Below are 23,648 nucleotides of genomic sequence, written 5' to 3' on the forward strand. Positions count from 1 at the left end.
AGTATACTGTGCAGCTCCATCTACTACTACTCCACTACTTCTTTCTAGTTGAAGTGGGAAGCTCTGCTCAACTAACCTGGAACCTGGACTGAAACACAGAGACACATAGAACATGGACGTACTTCTGACTCGATGGGCTGCAGTGTGAGTACATTGAAATTCTATAGCACTACCCTAGATGCCCATGCCCCCAAGTGTGTTCTGTTCTAGTTGACATAGGGAGTGGGTGTGTGTGTGTGTGTGTGTGTGTGTGTGTGTGTGTGTGTGTGTGTGTGTGTGTGTGCGCTCGCGTGTGTGCGTGTGCGCACGTGTCTGTGAGTGTGTGTGTGTGTGTGTGTAAGGGAATTCTGATTTGATTTGTTTACTGTGAGGGGAGATCAATTGTAGCCTGGCTCTCATGCATCTCCAGGGAACAGGTTACTGACAGGGAGAGAACAGCAGGAAAAATCTATAAAAATCACTGGTAGCCTTATCACCTCAACATATCATCTGTATTAATAGGTCATATTTTTTAAAAGGTGTCCCATTTACACACACGCACACACTCTCTCTCTCTCTCCTGGTAAAAAATGACTCTCCACTCTCTCCCAGAGGCCCACTATGACAGCAGAGCAAATCAGAAGATAAACAAAATAATCAACTAAATCAAACAAAATAAGCACTACGCTGTGTAAGAGTGCAACCATGCTGTGTGTAGGGTTGCAAAGGGGCGGAAAATGTCCGGTAACGTTCCGGAAACTTTCTGGAAATTTTACATGGGAAGTTAAGCTCAGGAATTTTGGAAATGTTGACCTTTTTTGCAGCCTATAACAGCTTTTTTTCAACTATTTTTTATTTTATATACTTATTTTAAGATTTTATATTTTTTTCATCCAATTTGGTAGCCAATTGACCCTGACCTAGTGTCCAGTTATCCCCTATTAACTTTTGAGAATTCGTCACACAACCCGGTCGGTCAGCAATGCGAAAGGGAGAGACAACTCCCTGACTATCTCAGCTCGCAACCGTAATTCCAACACCAGACAGGATTGCTGTTGTGTGACAAACTCTCAAGACGAATTTAAACTAACCATCCTTGGGGAGCGGTTGCCCAATAGGCTGCTCTGGGATCCGGCCATACTCGGATCTGGCGAGACCACCAGTTCCCGGTGGGCAGCTGCACTGGAACACAATGCATTTGACCGCTACACCACCACAGACCCCTATAGCAGGGAACTTAAATGTAGCCTAGTCAGAGAAAAAACATAAAATGCAATTCTAGATCTTGCAGAATGATCTTGGTTAAAACAGCCTGATTTAATGCAAATTCAGTTTAATTTCAACCTTGTACTGTGCATTTATCCATCACAGGTGCAGTGGCATTCTTCCATCACATGCACAGCAAATCCCTAGAATCCTGCACACCAAGAGGGCTGTAGAATCCACTCACAAATAGACTAAGCTAAACATTTAATCTTTCAAATTTGTATTAGAAATGTCTGCTTATGACAATACAAAATGTTTATATTTCTGTAATTCCCGTTAATTCCTGTTAATTCCCATGGAAAGTTTCCAGCTTTGAATATTCCGGGAATTTTGCAACCCTAGCTGTGTGTGTGTGTGTGTGTGTGTGTGTGTGTGTGTGTGTGTGTGTGTGTGTGTGTGCTCTGTATGCGTAGTTTGACCCGTAGTAGTTTAATAGATCGATAGGGATTGGGAGAGAGACAGAAACAGAGAGAGAGACAGAGAGAGAGGGAGACAAAGAGGGTGCACAATCTCTCCCTCAAACCCTCCCTTTGACGTTCACGCCACAGAACAGCCTGGCGGTTGAAACCCTTCCTTTTAAGAACAGCAGACAAGGCTATATATGATTGTCTGGATGAAGACATGTTCAACTTTGATTTAAAAACAAAACAAATTGGAGGGCCCAGTTTTGGTAAGTTATGTACTGCCAGCAGGCTCTGGGATGGGGGGGTGGGCCTGGGCTGCCTGGTGACGACGAGGAGGTCCCCAAGGATGTGGGGGGGTGTGGGCGGAGCCTAGCCCCCAGGGCTGAGAGGGGCTGACTAGCGGACCAAAGGCCTGTAATGAGACAGGCTTTCAGAGGGGCCTCACTGATGAGAGAAAGGAATGAGAATGAGACCCAGCGAGAGGGAGGGCTGGTAGACGGCCGACACGACCACAGGGAGGAGAAAGGAGTGAGAGAAAGAGGAAGAGAGAGAGAGTGAGACAGTCTGTGTGTGTGTGTGTGTGTGTGTGTGTGTGTGTGTGTGTGTGTGTGTGTGTGTGTGTGTGTGTGTGTGCGTGCGTGCGTGTGTGCGTGTGTGTGTCCGATGTGCGCGCGCGTGTACATTTTCTGTGTGAGCTCAGGTGTCCTTTTTTGAAGGGCTTTGTATATGCAACAATGGTATGGTTTGATTGTTGTGAGCCGGATTCCGATCTACCAATATCTCATAGTAGTGTTGACTTTCGTTGTCTTTTATCATTGTCCTAATTCAGCTCTGCGACAATCAAAAGCTGTTTTATTACAGAAGGTTATAGCATACAGTACAAAAGACGATGGCATCTAGTCTAATGTTCAGCTGATCTGTCTGTAATGGCTGTCTAACCCAAATCAAAGCATCTGAGCTCGAGCACGATTCTTATTGGTCGGGGGCATTCCACCCCCCTCCTTCCCCGATCAGACTGGTCTGGTCCCTCATGTGGCATCTGGCCTTGTACCGAGATAGCCGGCCGATGGTTCCGCGCCCAAGTCTCTATCTCTAACCACAACAATTGCTGTTGTCCACAGAATGTACCAACCATGGAATGTCACCCTTATCTCATAAGTCTATGGAAGGGGGACACAGTTTCTCACAGAAAACTCGAGCAGACAGCCACACTCAGGGGTCAATCATCATAATTAGAAATAGCTAACAGGATCAGGTTGACAAATAAATTTCTCTAAAAATACGGCTATTTTCCTCAGTAGGCCTCCCAATGACAAGTGATCTAACAAGGTCTTTAGCTCCATGGTAAAGGTAGCGTTGAGGGGACTGAGAAAACAGTAAGTGTGAGTTTTTAATAAGGGAGATATTTAGATTTGGCAACCATTGTGCTGCGAATCATTCACAGAGGCCTTCAAGCGAGTGGAGGGAGAAAAAACAACAACGTTTTAAGTTGAGTGCCACCCCCGCAGATTCAGCGTGTCTATTTCAAAATTGGCTAGAGAGAGACCTGGGCTGAGTTTCCCTGAGGCTTCATAGCTCTGCGTTCATTGTAGCGCTATGGTGAACGCCGTACTGTAGGTAAGCTACGGGGTTCACCGTAGCGCTACGATGAACGTAGCACTACGATGCCTCTGGGAAACGCAGCCTTGGACAGTCAAACAATATCACAGGGACATGCATTCCTATTGAGGTTAAGCTATTATAGGTTACACAGATGCTTCTCTCATCCCTAGCAGGTGGTTCTGGGTAATGTATTTTCTATTGATTTTCCTTTTTGCCATTGACAGCATAATCATGGATCCAAACGCTGGTCTCAAATCTATCCAGTGCTGACCTGCCTTTTAGATGTATTGACAGGAATGACACGGCCATTTGGTGAGAGATGGATAGGCCCTATAGGAAGCCCACAGTGCTGCCACTTGCAGTATATCCCCTCAAGATCAAAATTGGCGACACAAGGCCTTTTTCATTCATTCTCTCCCCTGTCCATCCTCATCCCTATTTATGGCGGCAAGTGCAGCCTGAGGTCAACCTCTGTTGTTGATGGCTGAGGCTGACAGTGTTTTTTCTGTGTTGTGTTTGCAACTGGAAGCCTGGGTCCCTCCCACCATTAACCACCTGGGGCCTGAGGCACTTCCGCTTTGATGTGTGAACAGTTCACTTCCGAACCAGGAGACAATAATGCACCTCAGTAGCCATCCTGACTCTGTGTGTGTGTGTGTGTGTGTGTGTGTGTGTGTGTGTGTGTGTGTGTGTGTGTGTGTGTGTGTGTGTGTGTGTGTGTGTGTGTGAGAGTGTGTGAGTGTGAGTGTGAGTGTGTGTGTGTGTGTGTGTGAGAGTGTGTGAGTGTGAGTGTGAGTGTGTGAGTGTTAGCCTGGCATCGGCATCCTGATCATGTGAGCTCTCCCCATCCACATCGATTTCCAGAAATAACATTTTAAGCAGGCCAAGCAGGGGCCGCGTCCTAACTGCTGTTCTGCCCCCCAGTGGGGACGCAGTCTCCCAAAGTAATGAGTGGTAGGTTAACGTTAGTAGAATAAAAGCAGCCATAAATGCTGTAGCCCGTCACCGCTAACACATTCAATGGATCCACAGGTGCATAGACAAAATCCCTAAAAAACACCATTAACTCTTGTTTTCAAAGACAGGAAACTCGCCGAGCGATCACTGGTGTCCATTGATGTTCTGGCAAAAAAATCGCCACAAAGTCTGCCAGAGATGTTTAGATTCATCCGCGTCCCATATTTGTTTTGATCAACAAACACTATACCTAACACTATCAATGAAAAAGCAAAGCAATCCTAGGCTTCTCGACGTGTTGTTGTTGTTGTTTGTGGCGATTTTTCTGTCACTCAATTTTTTAGGGCACAAAGGCCACATGCCAAGGCACAAAGGCCATTCAGTGAAATAACAGCATTTGAAGCCTATGAATAAATTACATTAAAGCAGTAGTTCAGTGATCCCTTTAACTGAATGGTCTACTGCGTTTTTACCACCCAAATAAGATACAACAACTGTTCTCTATGCCCAATAAATAAGAAACATGAATGACATGAAAAACATAAATAGCCTACTTTATTCACTTTTTTGTATCAATTGATGGCTCCATAATGTTGTCATACCGTAAGTCATGCAATCCTTCACTGGAAATGCTTTGTAGCATAGTATAGCCAAGCAACCACCTGACAATCACCCATGCACTTAGCAGCACAATCCGTTTCAGTTGATGTAGTCTCTTTAGTCACGGCATTATTCTAGAAAGGCAATACAGTGCAGTGTACTGTAATTAGGGTAGCTAGCTAGCTATCAATAGCCAGTGTAATGGGATCTAGCTATGCTGGCTGTCAACTTACACAGGTATTAAAAACAGAAGGTTTGAGTCAGTTAAACACTCAATAAGTCCGCTATCTACCTAGCACTAACGATGCTAGCTGTCAGTAATGTAACATTAGCTAACGTTAGTCTGTCAACAGTAGTCTGTCAAGGCAAGTACTCCATTCTGGGTGGCTAGAGGTTCAGATCGAAAAAGGGACTTATTTTTTTGCGAGGAAGTCTGGCTTCCAGACTATGAATGTGTGACAGGTAGAGCTAATTGAAACAGCCCACCTGCCCCACCACTCAGAATGTACACTATACTGTATCTGTCATGCACCTATAACTGTCTCAACTCACTACTGGCTTCTCTTCTCTGTTTTTCCTCTTTTCTCACGTTGAGTTGGAGAACCTGCTCCATCTCAGCATCAGCAAGACCAAGGAGCTGGTGGTGGACTTCCAAAGGAACAAGAGGCCCCCAACTCCTATTATCATCCAGGGGGAGGAAATTGAGATGATGGTGGAGCCATAAGTTCTGTGAGTGCACCTGAACAACAAACTGGCCTGAACAACAAACACAGAGGCCATCTAGGAAAGGACAGAGCAGACTGTTCTTCCACAGGAGGTTCAGGTCAGCACACTGTTCTTTGCCATGGCCTGCTGAGGAGGCAGCGCCAGGTCTGGGGAGACAAACAAACTGAACAAGCTGGTGAGGAAGGCCAGCTCTGTCATAGGGCATCAACTGGACAGTCTGGAGGCTGTGGTGGAGAGGAGGATAAGGGACAAACTGAAGTCCATCCTGGACAGTCACTCCCATCCCCTCTATGATGAGCTGTGGCAGATGGGCTTCAGCCACAGGCTCATCCCTCCCAAATGTAAAACAGAGCGGTTCAGGCGCTCCTTTGTGCCAACAGCCATCAGACTGTACAGCAGTGTCTGATGAGTGCAGGGGGTGGGGGTGGGGTCATCATTCCAGCTGTTGCCATCTGTCAGGAGACTCAAGGTCCCACTAGCCGGGAAGAACGAATAAAAGAAATCATTTGTGCCCTCTGCTGTAACCATTCTACACAGGGACATATCGCAATACAATAAGTCCCTCACCCCCCCAGAACACTGTTACTGCTAGAAATGTATTTCAGTCGAGATCACTTTAGTCAAAATGTACCCATTTATTTGCATGCAGCAATACAGCATGGAATTTTGGCGGTGTGCTCTGTTCGGGGGGCGCCCTGCCTTCCACTGCATAGTGGAAAGCACGATCGTAGGGGGAGGTGATAATTTAGATGTTCCCCCCCTCTGGGCCAGCTTGGCCCAGAGTGCTGGAAGAGGGAATGGCATCGATTTAGCCCCCTGCCTCTATGACGATCAGAGTGGGCTGCGATCGGGTAGTCGCTCGGAGGTAACTCAGCCCACCATGTCCGCCAAAGAGAGCCATAGGGGGACTGCTGTACATTATAGTCCCTGACCTCCACGGGCCAAAGCTTTGTGGAGTTCCAAAGGAGTACAGCCTAAAGCCTCTGCCTCCATGGTGACCGGAGGGACCGCTAGGATGGCCCTTCGGAGATGTTTCAGCCCACGATCACCATGGAGAGCCACAGAGACTAAGCAAGTCGAGTTCCCCGGTTTCCACTAGCCGACACATAGTGGAATACCAGAAGAATGCAGTAAATACCCCGCAAAACGAACACACTGGCAGCTCCGAGGCCCTCATGCTACGTGAAGGGGTCAGCGGAGAGCGCTCTGACTAGATGGGTAAGCCAATAGCAGCCTGTAAGAACCTGAATAGCCGGTAGGGGGAGCCCTTAAAAGAGTAGTAAAGGGAAAATGCATGTTTAGCCCTGTTTTAAGGTTACTTATGATCATATACAATGGTTCAGATGAAAACGTTGACAAAACTAGCACTTTTGAGAAAGTCTGATAATTGCTCTACCACCGTTTAGGTCAAACAATGGATGTGGGTGGGCACCTTGAAAAATCATTCAAAAACATGTTAAACTCTCGATTTCAAAGACAAGAAGCTCACCGAGGGAGTAATTGGTGTCCGTTGGTGTTCTGGTGTTCGCCGCAAAGTATGAATCCTGTAGGGTTTTATTGATAATTTTATGAAATCCATTGACTTGTATTGAAGCGACCGTTGTATATGTGTAGATCAATCCGCAGAGGGGATTCAGGAAGCGGAACTACTTACGGTAGCTTGTTATTGTTTATGTTGCTAGGCTACCTAGTTTGCGGAAGTTTACACACGTATGTGCTGCGACTAAATAGCTCTATGCTAAATATTTAAAAAAGCCTTCCAAGATGAACTAGAATCTTACTTTATGGCGAATTATATGTCAGAACACCAACTAACACCTTGTTGAGTTTCTTGTCTTTGAAATTGGGAGTTTAACATGTTGTTTGAATGATTTTTCACGGTGCCCACCCACATCCATTGTATGACCAAAACGGTGGTAGAGCAATTATCAGACTTTCTCAAAAGTGCTAGTTTTGTCCACTCTTTGGTAACAATTGAAAAAGGGCACAGGCGCTCAGAAATGCGCGCTTTCATGAGCAAACATGCCATATTGTAAAGCCTTTAGATTAACCGAGTAGTGTTTATTTTCCGACTAGCAGATCGCCTACTCGGGTACTCGAGTACTCGGTTAACCGTGCACATCCCTATTACGGGGTGTGACTGATTAAGCCGCTGCCGACTAACCTGCCGTTGACGTCCGTGCCTCGCCTGAAGCTGCGTCGGAGACTTCATTTTATGTATTTAATGCACTTTAGTTGTTTTTTATTGTGTTTTAAATTGTGTTGTCAGTGCCAAAGACAAATTTCCATTACATTTTATGATATTTTTTTCTTATCTCAACTTATAAGTGTAAAACCCAAACTGGAGTACTATTTACTTCGACAGAAAGCTTACTCAAACAGAAAATAATCACCAACAATAACCAATTAACAGTCATGCAATAGTAGACAAGCAGGGTAGAACTATAAACAAAACAAAGAGAGGAGAAGGACCATGCAAGGGGTGTGCCTAAAACAAAAAGGACCCTGAGCTTCCCTATCAACTAGCTAACAAGAACTCAAATAAAACTACTCTTAGGCTCTCAGCCCCAACCTAACTGCTGCACAGAAAGGTGCGACACCCATGCATCCTGACCTAGTGTATCAGGGGCAGAGCTAATAGTTAATTGCAGAGGGGGCAGGGACCTCATAGTGGGCCCCTGGCTTCAAGTCTATGAATTTGTAGCCTCTAAACACATGTAATATGTGTCTTGTTTATAATGAACTTAAACCAAACCAGAAAATGTCATTATTTTTAGTAATTTTTCAATAAACTGAATGTGGTGGTTACAGACGCTGTTATTTTGAAAGACTCGATTAACCAGCATGCTTTGTGCGAAACTGAGCTATCAGGAGGAGGCGAACTGAGTCGGAATTCGGCAGAACAGCGGTAGCCATCATTATCTCTCGAGCGAACATTTATAACTCAGAACATTTGTCAGACCCTTTATCTAGTTATATTTGCTATTGAAGAAAAACACCAACAATGCCAAAATACTGTGCAATTTATAGAATCAAGGATTTACCTGCACCGGTGGGAGTGAGTTTCCATCGGTTGCCGGAACAAAAAAAGTCAAAAGAACTCAGGTAAATGAAACATCTGTGCGTCGGTTGTCATGTTCTGTGTGTGTGCGATCGCATACTTTTCGTTTTGTTGAACTAACTTTATAGGGTAAGCTAGAGCTAGAGGGTTGGCATGGTGCACACGCCTCAAGTCCCCATCCTCCTAGACGTTTTTTTGTTGTTGTTGTAGTCCTCGTTATTTTGCCTCCAGGGATTTGTCAAAGCATTTTGACGAGGCAAATCCCCGGAAGTGCAGACTTTGTGAACTGGCTTTGTTTACATGGAGCAACTATAGTCAAGGAAACCACATTTTTCTTTGTTTTGTGGGTGTCTAATTGTTGAGCCTAATGTTGTTCTAGAGTGGAATCCTCCTTTAAGCAACACAACTGCTGATAGGCTATTTCAGCACCATGGTCGGCACCATGGGTTTTACCCATAATTTCACTGAAACTTCAGTCAGATGGAAAATATGGCAGACTAAACTAGCAGGCAACCAAGGATAGCAGGCAAATACACAGTTTAACATTCCATGGTGCTGTTGGATGTCCAGCTACACAGCCATATGGTGTAGCCTACAACAACAAACTAATATAACACAATAACAATAGAAGACACTGCGGTCTACAACACAGGCAGCAACATTTTTGGAAAAGGGTAAATTAGCCAGATAGCCAGCATGCCAAGCCACAAATAATGCATATGAAACAACTTACCAATGATGTTTTCATCTGTTGGCTCATCGACAACATTTTCATCATCGGTGTCTTCTTCATTTATCTCATCCAAATCTGCATTGTTTTCCACAGCTACCTGTACTTTGCTAGCTGCCGCGTTCTCCTCGTCCTTGCGATCCTCCCACGCTTTAGTTGCTTGGCTAATGCTAGCAGTCTTGGAGGGTTGAGTAGTGGAAAAGAAGTTTGTCAGGGGAATACACGAGGCCACCAGATTTTTCCTCTGCCTTTCCTCTTTACGCTTTAGTGGCATGACATGTATTTTTTGCTTTTTAACATTTTATTCACAGAATAGGGCTACTTCTAACGCTAGTCTACTACAGCTACAGCTCAAGTATAAGCGATCATCTCAGAACTGCACTTTCAAATGGTCACTGCTCATGAGCGTCTCAGGCCCCTATTAAGGGGGTATGCTACTAGGGGTGTCGAGGAGGTATCAACGGCAAAACAAACATTTTCATTATTATTTCATTTTAAATTTTTTGTTTTTTGCCGCAATCAAGACACACTTAACAAACTGTATTCAATATATTCAGCTATACAATCAAAATTAATGTTCAGTCTTGGGCCCAAGGTGGGCCCCTTAGGATTGTGGGCACCCGGGGCGGGCACCCCTTTGGCACCCGCTCCCTCCGCTACTGTAGTGTATACAACAACGGGTTACGTGATGAGATGTACTGTATACCCATGGGTTTCTTACCTAACCCTTCTCCGCAATGCTTGCTGGAAATGGAGTACAAGGCAACAACTAACAAAAAAAACACATAGAACACTAGTATCACATATAACAAAAGTAGGCCTACAAACAAACGTAGCAATCTCCTTCTTTGCACATGGAATAACACAGAATATACAGTATAGGTGTCAGGTCTTCCGATTGGACCAAAGGGCAAGGGGATGAATCGACACAGGTGGAACCAATGATTAGCTGATTGACTGGACACAAAGAGCACAATGACGAGCAACTGGAGAAGACAGACAAGAGCTGAACAGAGAACAGAACCATAGGAGGCCATAACAGTAACCGAGGGCATATCCTCAGGCCATGTGGTCGGCTTGTCAACATGCTTGTGGACAGATCGTTCCCTGGTTCCCTCTATGTCCGTAGGAGGTGGAGTAGACAAGAGGACAAAGAATACAGAGGCGCTGATGTCTCTCTCTCTCTCTCTCTCTCTCTCTCTCTCCTTCCCTCTCTCACTCCCTCTCTTTCTCTCGGCCCATCACACTCATTATTCACGCCAAGATGAAATTGGTAATTGCGGCGGGCGTAACCTGACCCAACTGCGTGTGTACTTTGATCATTGTGTCGGAGATAATCACTCTGCCCACATGTCGCCCACCCTCACACCGCTTCCCATCAGCACCTTTCACTTAGCGTGTGCCAAGTGCAGCCCATGGACAACCTCAGTATAGTCCCACATAGATCAATCAGCCTTATACATCACAGAGGAAGTAGAGTCCACCGCACACAATGACTCCTCACATCGTTACTGGAATATGGTATACTTGAGAAAAAAACTTTAATTTACAGTCACTTGTCTTAAATTGTCTAAATGTGTAATAATGCTGTAATTGCATTGTACAAATGCTGTTTTCCACAGTACCTCACCAGTTGCTTTTAGGCTTAGCCTAATAGCTGCGTGAAGAGAGAAGACTTGAGTTGAGCTCAGAGAAGAGGTGAGCACTCACTGTGAATGGTGAAAGGTTAAATGACGCCTGAGCCAATCAAGCTGTTCTTTCATTCTTAGTCATTGGTCAAAAGTTGCAATGAACAGAGCATAATGACTGAAAAGAGAGAACTGCCAGAGGCGGTCCATTAATTGCTAAGCGATTACAAAGCCCTTTATTTTCCTGATGAATAATTATTCCTTAATGAGAAAGTCCACGGCGTGCAGGGCGATGAGCTGGGTGTGTTGTTGTGATTAGACAGTTACCCCGCAGTGGTAGCTAGGCTGAGGGAGCTGGGAAGAGTAGTCTGGGATGCGCCCTATAACCTGACGCACCAGATGGTTTGTTTCACACAACCATCTGGGAACTTTCAAAAAATTTGGCAGGTGATTGGATGAACCATCTGTCTATCATTGTCTATCACGCGCTAACTTCAACAGTTACTCGCTGTCCTGATCAGACCTAACCCCACCCAGCGTAGCTGTAATAGAACGCTGATCGTCTGAAGATTCAGTCCAGACTGATCTGTGGAGTGAAACAGAATGTGTACTGTACGTCCTGCCCTGTGTCCAACCATAACAAAAGGAGCTGTCAGAAGACCGAGCCATCCTCTCTCCATCGGCCATCGGCTCCATCCTTTCTCTCTCTCTCACACACGCACACACGCACACACACACACACACACACACACTCACACACACACACACACTGAGGCAGCAGTCTGTTTTCAGTCAAATTAACCCCGAGTGAACTTCCCCTATCCACTTTCCAAGATTAATGTTGTTTATATGAAACACTTCTCCCTTTTGGTATCTATTGAGACAATGTAATTATCATTGGTCATCTTGATGGCCTACTAGGTGATCTGCAGCTACTCTTCCTAGTCTCCACAACATAAAGAACAAGAGCATACAGTTTAATAGCATCCATACAATTTGTACATTAACTAGTTTACCTAAAACAACTAATCTAATCCTCACCATCTAGCCCACTACCTAAACCCACCCATAACCCCCACAAGCCTTAAACTGACAGCAATACTACTTAGCATATTTATATGTAAGTAACACAAATCCCTAGCTTGGAATCGAGTACAAGGAAAAACAACAACAAAAGATCCTAACATAATTTAAACTAGTATAATGTAAAATAATTGAAAAGTGAACTGCTGTTCCGCGGCCTCGGCTCAAACTACTCTGATGGGACGCCCCTAGACTCATTATGTGCCTGTGAGCACTCTGACTATGAGTCAGCATCAGATTGACTGGAGAGTGTTAATGCAGACTCTATAGACACAAATGACAAATTACCACATCAGGATTCTCAACAGCTCCTCCAGACTCATCTTAGAAAGGGAGCAGCTCAGAGAGTGCAGCTGTAGCTTTGTATAAGACCAATCTGACTTTGGGAATGGCTCATACAGGCTTTTAATGGCCTCATAACCACTTGCATATTTCATGTATAGAGAGAGATTTGCATTCACACAGCAATTAAATAAGACTTTTTGTTTCTGGAGGGTCCCCACCTGGACACCGGAGATCTCTCTGAAGTGGCTGCATTCATATTGCAAGATGACCTTATCTTAATAGAATTAATTTTCAAACTCAGGCTTCTGTACCCAAAGAGGCTGGAAAAGGCAGTGCTCTATTGAACCATTAGGGCTGGATATTGCTGGAAAATATGTGTACTAAGACTGCCCCCTAAAGGGGGAAGAAGAAAACGCGTTTGTACACTTGCTACAAGCCAAGCTCAGAATCAGAATTTGTTTTATTGTCATGCATTTTGTCAACATACTAGGAATTTGCTTTCAGTCGTGGTGCATAACATGGAGACAACATTGGACAGGGTGCAGGGACGAGACAGGACAGTGCAAAGACAAGACAGTGCAATGAGCAAGAAGAAAATGCTAGTGCAAAAAGTGATAAGTGAAAAATAAAAATAAAAGTAGTGCGGTCAGTGTACAGTATATACAGTGAGTGTGCAGAGTGCAATACTGTATCGGTATGTGTATATGGTGTGTGTATATGGTGTGTGTATATGGTGTGTGTGTATGGTGTGTGTGTGTGTGTGTGTGTATATGGTGTGTGCGGCGTGATATGTGAGTGCAGTGCATCCTATACAGTACATTCAGTGGTCATGTGCAAGAGTCTTTCAACAGTGTCTGTCAACGGTAGCGTGGCGGGGGGCGGTGGAGTCGGAAGGGGAGACAAGCCTTGTTGATGAGGCTGATGGCCTTGGGGAAGAAGCTGCCTCAGTGGCCAAGAGGAGTGGAATGAAGAGATTATGGCCAGGTTGGGAGGGGTTGGCCGCAATCTTCCTGGGAGGGAGGAGGGAGGGCAGGTTGTTACCGATCACCTTCACGGCGGATTGGATGACATGATGCACTTTTGCCCTGTCCTTGGCTGTAGCAGCGGAGTACCAGAGGGTGATTGAGGAGGTGAGGATGGGCTCGATGATGGAGGTGTAGAAGAGTCCCCTCATTTACTTTGGTAGTCTCAATTTCTTCAGCTGCCTTAGGAAGTACATCCTCTGCTGTGCCTTCTTCGTGAGGGAGCTGGTGTTCAGTTCCCATTTGAGGTCTCAGGAGATAATGGTGCGCGGGAGATAGTGGTGTGGAAGGAGTTAACAGTGGCCTGGTGGACCTGGAGTCGGATATGTCTTTGTCCAGCTTCATGTGCTGTTTCCTGTCAGACAGGAAGTCGGTGATCCACCTGCAGATAGAGTCAGGCATGTGCAGCTGGGAGAGCTCATACTCCAGTGTGGGCAGGAGGATGGTGTTAAAAGCAGAGCTGAAATCCACAGGCGTAGGTGCCTGCATGTTCCAGATGCTATAGAATGTAGTGAAGGTCCATGTTTACTGCATCATCCACAGACCTGTTTGCTCCATAGGCGAACTGAAGGGGGTCCAGGAGTGGGCCCATGATGGATTTGAGGTGCAGCAGAACAAGCCGCTCAAAGACCTTCATTACTACAGAGGTCAAGGTGACAGGCCTGTAGTCATTTAGGCCTTTGATATTTGTTTTCTTAGGAATGGGGATGATGGTGGTGGTCTTGAAGCAGGCTGGTACATGGCATGTCTCTAGTGAGGTGTTGAAGATGTCAGTGAACATCGGGGTTGTCCTCTGTCACTTGAATTTCAGTTTAGTTTAGTTTGGTTGATTCCTCTGTGAGGTTATGTTAATGGATGATATAGAAAACAATATTCTTTCATCCTTGCAGAGGAGAGACAGTGAATCAGAAACTGTCAGTGGTTGTACTTGGACCTGGCCTTCTGTGCTTGAAAAAACACCATCTGTTCCAAGTTTTTTTCTTGATAATGTGCTGAGAGAAAAGTGTTTCAACTCATCCTAGAGGCATTTGCTTTCATCTTCCTCATATTCATCTATTTGAAAGGTGTTCTGAAATACAGCATAGCTCGATGCCCATCTGGAGGTGGGAACCATTTAATCTCAAACAAACATTGTAAAGCAATAACTGAAATAGAGGATGGTGCTTGTGTAAGCTAATCAAGCTTGATAGTGTTGCCAGGCTCATCAGTAGCCTAAATGTTTTAAGTCCCCTTACCAAGGTGTATGGTGATAGTCACTTCATTATCATATCTCTTAACACTATAAACATTGCTGTATTATACTTGAACTTGGACGTTATTTAATTGCACTGCCTACATCGTGGACACAGACATACAGTAGTCATCCATGATCAGATGGGATAAGTACAGTAGTGTGGATGAGGATGATACTGATAGACTGCTAGACAATGGATAGTATAGTAAATTGCCAGTTTGGGAACCTTTAAATGCCTAGCTGAGTACCCAGGACTGAATGAGGAACTGATTAGCACTGGAAAGATACTGTAATGACAAGCAATGTCAGCCAATCCACCTGTACTCGTACTTGTTACAAAATACACTTTCTATTCTATTCTTCTGTTTCTCTTACACGGTTAGAATGGCTAAGTGGATTTATGTGGACTGTAGTTCACTATTAAATAATAGCAGATCATTTGGGGCTTTACCAGCATGATATCAAAGTCTGGGTCAACCAAAACAAACCCTGGATTCTTGAGTCGAAACACAAGGCTCTATAGCCATTGGCACTGAGCTGTGCTGTGAATGGTATTTCTTATTGCTGACATTCTGCAGCAACAATGGTTTGAGAGCCTGCAGATATCCTGCTATCTGCCAGAGAGAACAGTGGATTAGGACCCTGAACACGACCCTGAATAGAGGTGTGTTATAGATGGTTGTACTGTATGTGGAGTGGAGTGGAGCTTGAGATATGTTATATGTATGTATCATCTTAATCTTACTTCATGACACTTTCCCCACCCCGATAAGCCCAGCCCAGCCCTGCCCTACCTGCCCACTACTCAGCCCTGCCCTGACCAGCCCAGCCCTACCTTCCCAGCCTATACCTGTCCTACCTGCTCTACCTGCCCATCCCTACCTGCCCTGACCAGCCCTTCCTGCCCTGCCCTGACCAGCACTACCTGCCCAGCCCTGCCAGCCCTGACCAGCCCTGACTAGCCCTTCCTGTCCTGCCCAGTCCTACCTGCCCAGCCCAGCCCTGCCAGCCCTGACCAGCCCAGCCCTACCTGCCCTGCCCAGCCCAGCCTAGACCAGCATAGACCAGACGCTAGTGGAGCAGATGTTCCCTGGATCCTGATGACTTCCAGATGACAGCCCAGACAGACTGGTCGAAGAGAATCAACACTCAGGCACAGAGAGAGAGAGGGTGGGAGAGGGAGAGAGAGAGAGAGAGAGTGCTTGAGGGAAAGAATGAGGAAGAAGTCGTCTCTCAATAAGTGATCCAGCGTAGCAGCCACTGTATTTTTAGAATACTCATGATGGCTTCTGGTTCACATCTCTCTCCAGTCAGACACTGGCTGCTTCGATTTGATGAGATGTGATTCAGTTATCATTCCACAGAGAGAGAGAGATAGAGAGAGAGAGAGAGAAAGAGTTGTGTCGCTGTACAACTGCTGGGCCAGGGTCAACATGGGACAGTGGTGGGCTTTGGTTGTTGCCCTCCTCTATGGTCATCTCTTCATAGCTGCTGCTCAGCACTGGAGTAAAGGTAGGTCAACAGTTAGGACTTCACCTGCTTGGACATTCTGTACGGGGGAAAATGTTGACTCTTGGACTTAATCTTAATCGTAATCTTAATCTTAATAATGTACCAATATTGTATTCTGTATCGGAGTAACTGGTCTGTGCAGTACTGTGAACTTAATTTGTTGTAATGCTGTATTTTGCTGTATTTCAAAGGCTATATAAACTATATTTCAGAAATGAACAAAAATGTTTTCTGATAGTCTTACAGTATAATGTTGTTTTATGTGGGTGTGGTTGTGTGCAGAAAAACAACTTCTAGTATTTTGTTGATATTGGATCCAAACACTCCCTAGAATCATTCCCTGGAAGCCAAACACTTTTCAGTGGGTACATTGGGTGACTGGGAAATCTCCACTGCACATCTGTGGATAATATCCCAGTTTTGGAATGCTGGGAAAAAAAACGATATGATTTAACTCACCAGGTTGGCACATGATATTGAACCTGTTTCAGGAAAAGAGACTTGAGTTGGAGTTCTGTATGAAGTGAGTGAGATGCAGTCATTGACATGAGATTCAAGATCAAGATTTCTTTATTTGTCATGTGTACAGTCACAGTGAAATGTTGCTGCTGGCTCCAAGATTATGCTCAATACAGAAACTTCGATACTCAATTTACAAATTACAAATTTACAAGTTGAAAATTTACAAATTAAACAAAACTACAAAGTATCATATCTATACAGTATACAGATAGGGATAAGATAAGAGAGATACCGGTCTGGATGGATTATGTATATGCTGGATATGAATGAATGAATGAATGAATGAATGAATGAATGAATGAATGACCGGAGGGGCTGACATATGTTGCATTTGCATGTGATTATGTACAATAGATAGAGTATTCTATGTACACTAGACAGATACTGTAGAGTCGTTCAGGTGCCGGCTTGCAGGAAGAAGCTCATCCCGAGCCTGTTCGTGCTCGCCATGTGAGTGCGGTATCTCTTTCCTGACATAGCAGAGAGAACATTCCATGTCCTGGGTGGCTGGGGTCTTTCAGGATGCTGTTGGCCTTGGTCTTGCATCTTCTGGTGTACAGTAGATGTCCTCAAGGTCAGGGAGTGCCCCCCCCCCCCCCAAGATACGTTTAGCTGACCGTACCACTCTTTGTAGGGCCTTGTGATCCCGAGAGCTGCTGTTCCCATACCAGGTGGTGATATTCCCAGTCAGGATATACTATAGGTAACATCATCTATGAGCACACCTGGAGTTAAGATGAATCTAGCTGTCACTTATGAGCACCAATCCAATCCAGGTGCCTTTGATTCACAACGACATATGGGAAATATTAATTTGTCTGAATATGAAAACATTATTAGTGATGACAGTGTTTTAAGACTGGTACCATCACTTATGTGAAAATGTCCTAACATATACAGTACAGTACTGCAGCCAAATACTTAACGCCAATTAATAACACACCATCACTAAGGTTGGGTATATTTTACTCGATATAATATACCCCATAAAAATACTTCTCATCAAAATAATTAAAAATCAATTTGAGATCAAAAATTTAAACTGATTAAGGAAAGGTCATTGCAGGAAAGTTAATCTATACATTTGCTCAGACTGAACCACCTATGGGACTGCGGCCACCATTTTGTGAGAGTTCCCCTCATGAAGACATGTTTCCAGCAAAGAAGAGAATTTACCGCTGTTTGTAATTAATGGCTTTCAGTTATCCCTTGGCTCACTGCAAGTACTTAGCGTGAAATTACAAACTAGAGGGACAAGAAGGTTGAGTGATGATTACCTAATTCTGATTATCCAGCCATGGGAGGTGTATGACAAACTGAGGGTGATCAAGCCAAACAAAGCCCCAGGCCCCGATGGGGTCCCTCAGAGAGTGTTAAGGGACTTCGCCTGTGAGCTGAGCGGGCCGGTATGTAACATCCTCAACACATTCTTCAGCGAGGGGATTACCCCCCGTCAGTGGAAAGAAGCTACTGTTGTACCGGTCCCGAAATCCCATCCTCCCTCAGATGATCAACTGCGATCAATATCCCTAACACCGCAACTCAGCAAGGTAGCTGAGGGGTTTGCAGCAGACTGGATCAAAAGTGACATGGTTTCCTACCTAGATCCTGCCCAGTTTGGCAGTAGACCCGGTCGATCTGCTACCCATGCTCTTGTGAGTATTATGGACACCCTCTACAAGGCTTCTGACACCCCAGCCACCATCAGCACCTTCATCACCACGGATTTTTCAAAAGCCTTTGATAGAGTGGATTTGACGGTTGCAATGAAACGCCTCCTGCAGCTGGGGGCCAGGCCTGCCCCCATGCCCTGGATATGCAGCTTTGTCTCTGGTCGTAGATAGAAAGTCAGATACCAAAATTGTGATTCTGACTGGGCAGAGCTTATGGGAGGCGTGGCCTAGGGGACTCTCTTTGGCACGATCATCTTCTGGCGATCATCTCCCCAAACAGCTCCACATCTCCCCAAACAGCCTTGGACAACCTGGAGAGCTGGGTCCACCACAGTCAAATGGCACTAAATCCATCCAAGTGCAAAACTATGACTGTGACTTTTATGAAGAACAACAGGTCACAGCTATGGTAAAGAAAGCCAACTCCAAGCTGCACTTTCTGAGTGAGGAGGCTAAGGAGATCTGGTGTTGCTATCCCAGACATGACCACCATCTACACCAGATACGTCCGCCCCTCCCTGGAGTACGCCTGCCAGTGTGGAATGGTAACCTAACAGAGGCCATGTCTTACCAGATTGAACATGTCCAAAAGTGTGCCTGCCGGATCATAATGGGCAGAGCATAGGCTACCAGGACGCTCTCCAAACCCTCTCTCTCCCCACCCTGCATGAGAGAAGAAAGTCACTCTGTAGGGACTTTGCACTGAGCCTTCTGAACTCCCCCTTCAAGAACTGGCTCCCCCCCTTCAGAGCCCAGGTGTCCGGTCGGCACACCAGACATGAAGCACACCTGCAGACACCCAGGACAAGAACCCAAAGATACAGGATGTCTCCCATCCCCTCCCTGACAAGAATCTTGAATGACCATTTTAAATATTGAATGTTTGTTCTATTGGTAATTTGAGTTAGTCTAGGTTTAATGTATATATTCTTGTAAATACTCATGCATTTCAGTTTTTAACTGCCATATGAGCGTCAAATAAAAAAAACTTGAAAACTTGAAACTTAAATGCTTTGAAAGCTGAAGTAATATGATGGTGCCTCCCAAAGGTGCAGGCTGCTGCCAAGCTGTATTGCAGTATATCAATTCTGCTATGAGAGATGGTAATGTGTGGCCGACCTCCCTTCTCCATTCTCTACAATGCCTCCCTGTAGCAGCTCGCATCCAGTTTAAGACTCTGGTGCTATAGCCTGCAGGGCAATGATAGGAACAGCTCCTTCATACCTCCAGGCCATGGTCAAGCCCTACACCCCCGGTCGACCACTTTTCTCTGCTGCCTCAAGGTGATTGGTCGCCCCCTCGCTCCGAAGGACCCTGCGGTCGATCAACTCGATTACGGCTCTTTTCTCTCCTGGCCCCACAGTGGTGGAATGAACTCCCATACTGACGTGTCGTATAGTTTTCTGTGACAAAGGTATTGTTCAGGGGAGAATTGAATGCCAATATTCATTTTAATTATAATTTCATTACATATAATACATATAAACAACACAGTAACCCAACTCGAGAAGAGGACCGTCAAACTCAATTGCTTCGTGCACATAGCAGTCTGCAAACTGAGAAATGGAGGCCCTGATCTGCAGTTGCAGTCAACTTTGTACAGTCAAAATCAGCAACCTTGTATGTAGACTGTTTACCGATGAGACAGCGGAGTGACACAGAGCTCTTTGATCCTTAGATAAAAACAGTGTATGTGCCCACTCTGAATCGCTGCTCAGATTCTAATATATCTATTGTGTCATCAGTTTAAGTGTCTGCGGTGTGAGTGTGCAATCACCCATTTGGCTGTCAGGTGTCTGCTTGCCCCCCTCCGATGCTCCAGCTAAAGTTCCTCTCAATCAGAAGGAGATGCAGTCAGCTACCACCAAGCGCTCTCCAATCTATCTGATTCTTACCTTTCTTTTTCCTCTGACTGTTTGCAACTTTTCTTTAAGTAGTTTTAACTGACTCATACTGTCCTGTCCGTCTTCATCAGGGACCTTGTGATCCCCAGCCAGCCGCTCTACCTCCTGAGCTACAGGCCGCCCCATAGATGATCAGTCACCGTCAGTACAGAGTCCGTCCTGCTCATGCAATCCCAATCAGATTTGACACAAAAATTGTCGTGGAATTTTCTGTGAAAAAAGTATTGTTCAGGAGAGAGTTGAACGCCTATTTAGTTTATTACCTATAATACATACAAACAATACAGTAACCCCAAACTGTGTGCACACAGCAGTTTGCAAACTGAGAAATGGTGGCCCTGAACTTTATACAGTCAAAATCAGCAACCGTGGTGTGAGGCGCTTCTAAACCTTTGTTCACTCCCCCACCCCAGGTACTGTAGATTCCTGTTTTGTCGGAAGCAGAGAATTGGTATGGCGTGGAATGTGAGCGAAGACAATCAAGGGCTTAGTCCTACAAACAGAAGATAGCAGTAATGCGCAATGTTCTTTTCTATGCAGGCAATGACAAAATCAGTTCTAACTGGCCAAAACAACACAGTCTGTTAAAGGAGTTCAAGTAAGGTCTTGGTAATACAGAATTTCCATTACAGATGTCAGGAGAGTGAATTCACTGCCCATCTTTTGGCCGCAGCATCATCTAATCACAAACATTTGGCACTAAGATCACGCCACATACGTTGGCATGCAAATGAGATCCAACGCAACAGTTTTGTTTACACTAAGTGCCAATAAAGTTGTGGTTGTTCGGTGTACTGAATGGATCTGCCCTCCCAATGTGCTGACTTGAGTGAATATGACTTAATTTGTCAGAGTGGGTCTTCATCTGTCTTTGTCTGTCATATCTGCTCAAACACCATAGGATTGGTTCACCTGTGTCTAAAATGGCCAGGGCTGGTCTCAGTGACATTGGCAGAGTGGAGAGGTTTTGAATGGAGGCAAGTCAATGAAATGAAAGCTCCCAGGAGATGGAATTGAGGCAGTCGTCCAAGCAGCAAGCAGGTACATAAAAAGTGCAGCCAGGGTATGTGGCGTTGGCTGGCGTCAATGTTCTCTACTACTGTACGTTTTGGGACTGCTAAGCTGATCTTGGATAAGGTTCTATGGAGAAGGCCAGTGTTTAGATTACATGCCTCATCAGTGTGGCTTTGTTTCCATTGGCTCAATTCCACTGGTTCAAACAAGGGAGTATAGTTAGTAGTACTAGTAGTAGTAGCAATGTATGGTATTGAATTTGAAACCTTCATTTATACAGAGAAGACAATTGAGAGCAAGCTCTCTTTTTCAATGCCGCCCTGATTACAATAATAAGTCCTGCAGTCTGGGTATTGATCCCGGGGAGGGAAATTGCACAATTCGTAGCTTAGCTATATAGCAGCTATTCTCATTCTGCTGTCAGCCTTAAGGTCTGAGATTGTGAATGAATGAACAAATGAGTGCTGCTACAGCATGTTTCACACAGCTAATTCAGAGCAAAGACACAGAGAAATATGGGAGGTAAAAGCTGTTTTAGTTAAACTCGGCCAATGACCTTTTCGTTCCTGCCAAGGGCCAGGCATTCCTCAGACAAACAGAAGTGTTGCACCACATGATGGATGGTTTGTTTGTGTCCGCTGCACGCTCAGTCCTGTAATGAGCCTACTTGTTCAAACCGCATTTGGACTTGACCCTTCCTGGCCTAAAAAATATTCCTCGGTAGTTGGAACCTGGCAGCTACTGGGATTCTAAGGCAAGAGAAAGGATGCAAATAAGGAATTGTGGAATAACTCTTTCAGTACAGGTTGGGGTTATCATTAGTTCATGTTGTAAATTTTGATTTTTTTTCTTCTTTTCGAAACACAATTATGTAATCTACTCTATGTAGATTTCTATCTGACTACAGTAGATAAGGAAACATCTGTTCTGCTTCAAATCTCTCACTTTCTGTTATATCCGCATACTCTATTTATTCTAGTACATTCATAAAAAGATGTACTGTAATTCTATAAAGTAGAGTTCATATTTAATATAATAGAAAGACTAATAAATAGATTATGCATCTCTACAACCGGGAAAACCAATAGGCATGTGGCAAGGTGCCCCACTACTACCATTGATGTTACTGGTTAGCACTCATGATAAAAGGTGGGGCTGGATTTGTTTCCAGTAAGTATGTGTTTTATTAGAAGCAGACCTGACCTGACACCTTAGCTTATGAGATCACAGGCCTGCTGCTCATATGCCCTGACACTTTGAAATCGGACAGCCCTAACGCCAGCTGCACCTGCGTCTTTTAAAGCAGGGGGTGGCTTACTCTGAGGCTGGTGTGCTACAGCAATTATCAGTGTCAGGGGTTCAAGGCTTTTCATATGGGCAGAGGTGATGCGGCTGACGCCTAATCACATCAAGCCCAGCTGAGGCCAGATTCAGTCTAATCTCTGCTATGCTCATGCTTTACTAGTTTAACCCTCCGCCTCTCTCTCTTTCAGTCCTGTACCCATCAGCCTTTAGGGTGAAACGTGGGACGCATTCATTGGTCAACCCTACATTCCAGAACTCTGTGGAGGATGTTAACCTGCTTTTTGAGGTAAGATGATCTAGTCCGGCCTCGTCTTTCGATTGCATCTATCACATAAAGGGCTGAATCAATGAACTATGAATGATAGATGGACAGGGATCTCAGAGCTAAAAATATATTATGAGTGCAGGAATGTTCATCTTTTAGATCGGTCATTTGTTTTGACTGTCACATCCTTTACCGCTCACTTCTCCCTTCCTAAAAAAATGTGATTCAGATTCTGCTGGCCGGCCTGGAGATCGAAGGAGAGGGCCGACCCATGTTGATCCCAGACGCGGAGCTGGCCTCCCTGAGGAAGGTGGACAAGCTGGAGGTGATCTGCGAAGACGTCCTGCCCAAGCGCCTCTCCGAGGTCAGGCGTCTGACCTCGCACCTCCTCCCCTCTCCTCGGCGGGGACGCCCTCTGAGCAGGCAGGACTTTGAGCGGACGGTGCTCACCATGGTGTACACCGCCCAGACCCTGACTAAAGCCACCTCAGACCACCAGCGAAAGCTGTGGAGCGAAGCCCTGCTGCAGCTCTTCAGAGCCTTACAAGAGGATCTGGCGCCACCTTGAGGAGACTCCAGGATGTCTGAAGATATACCTCTGTAACCGCTGCAAATGTATTCAATAAAAACTGTAACATGACAAATAAGTAATTTTCTGGAGGTGTTCAATGGGATTGTTTGCCTTAACGCTACTCAAGATTGATTGGATTTTGTTAAGATATATCAGAAAATTATGTAGAGCAGTTGACAGGGACACTGATGCCATCTGGTAGGAAAAGTTTCTCTTCATCCGATTCCATCTTGTCCAATCACTCAAGATGGCAGATGTGAACAGTAGCCTATTGTCAGCAACATGCTCTGAAGATTTAATTTGCA

General features: G+C 45.1%; 1 protein-coding gene across 1 annotated transcript; it reads left to right on the forward strand.

Annotated features, from left to right (window-relative positions):
* Positions 1-15,975: 15,975 nt before the first annotated feature.
* Positions 15,976-23,340, forward strand: fam180a (family with sequence similarity 180 member A; the record flags this gene model as incomplete). The annotated part of the gene is made up of 3 exons (XM_084447791.1): positions 15,976-16,089; positions 22,696-22,793; positions 23,002-23,340. The coding sequence occupies exons 1-3, from the start codon at positions 16,011-16,013 to the stop codon at positions 23,338-23,340; spliced, it is 516 nt and encodes a 171-aa protein (XP_084303917.1). The 5' UTR covers positions 15,976-16,010.
* Between the last annotated feature and the right edge of the window lie 308 nt (positions 23,341-23,648).

The sequence above is a fragment of the Borostomias antarcticus genome (genome assembly GCF_949987555.1).
Source record: "Borostomias antarcticus genome assembly, chromosome: 13".
Lineage (NCBI taxonomy): Eukaryota > Metazoa > Chordata > Actinopteri > Stomiiformes > Stomiidae > Borostomias > Borostomias antarcticus.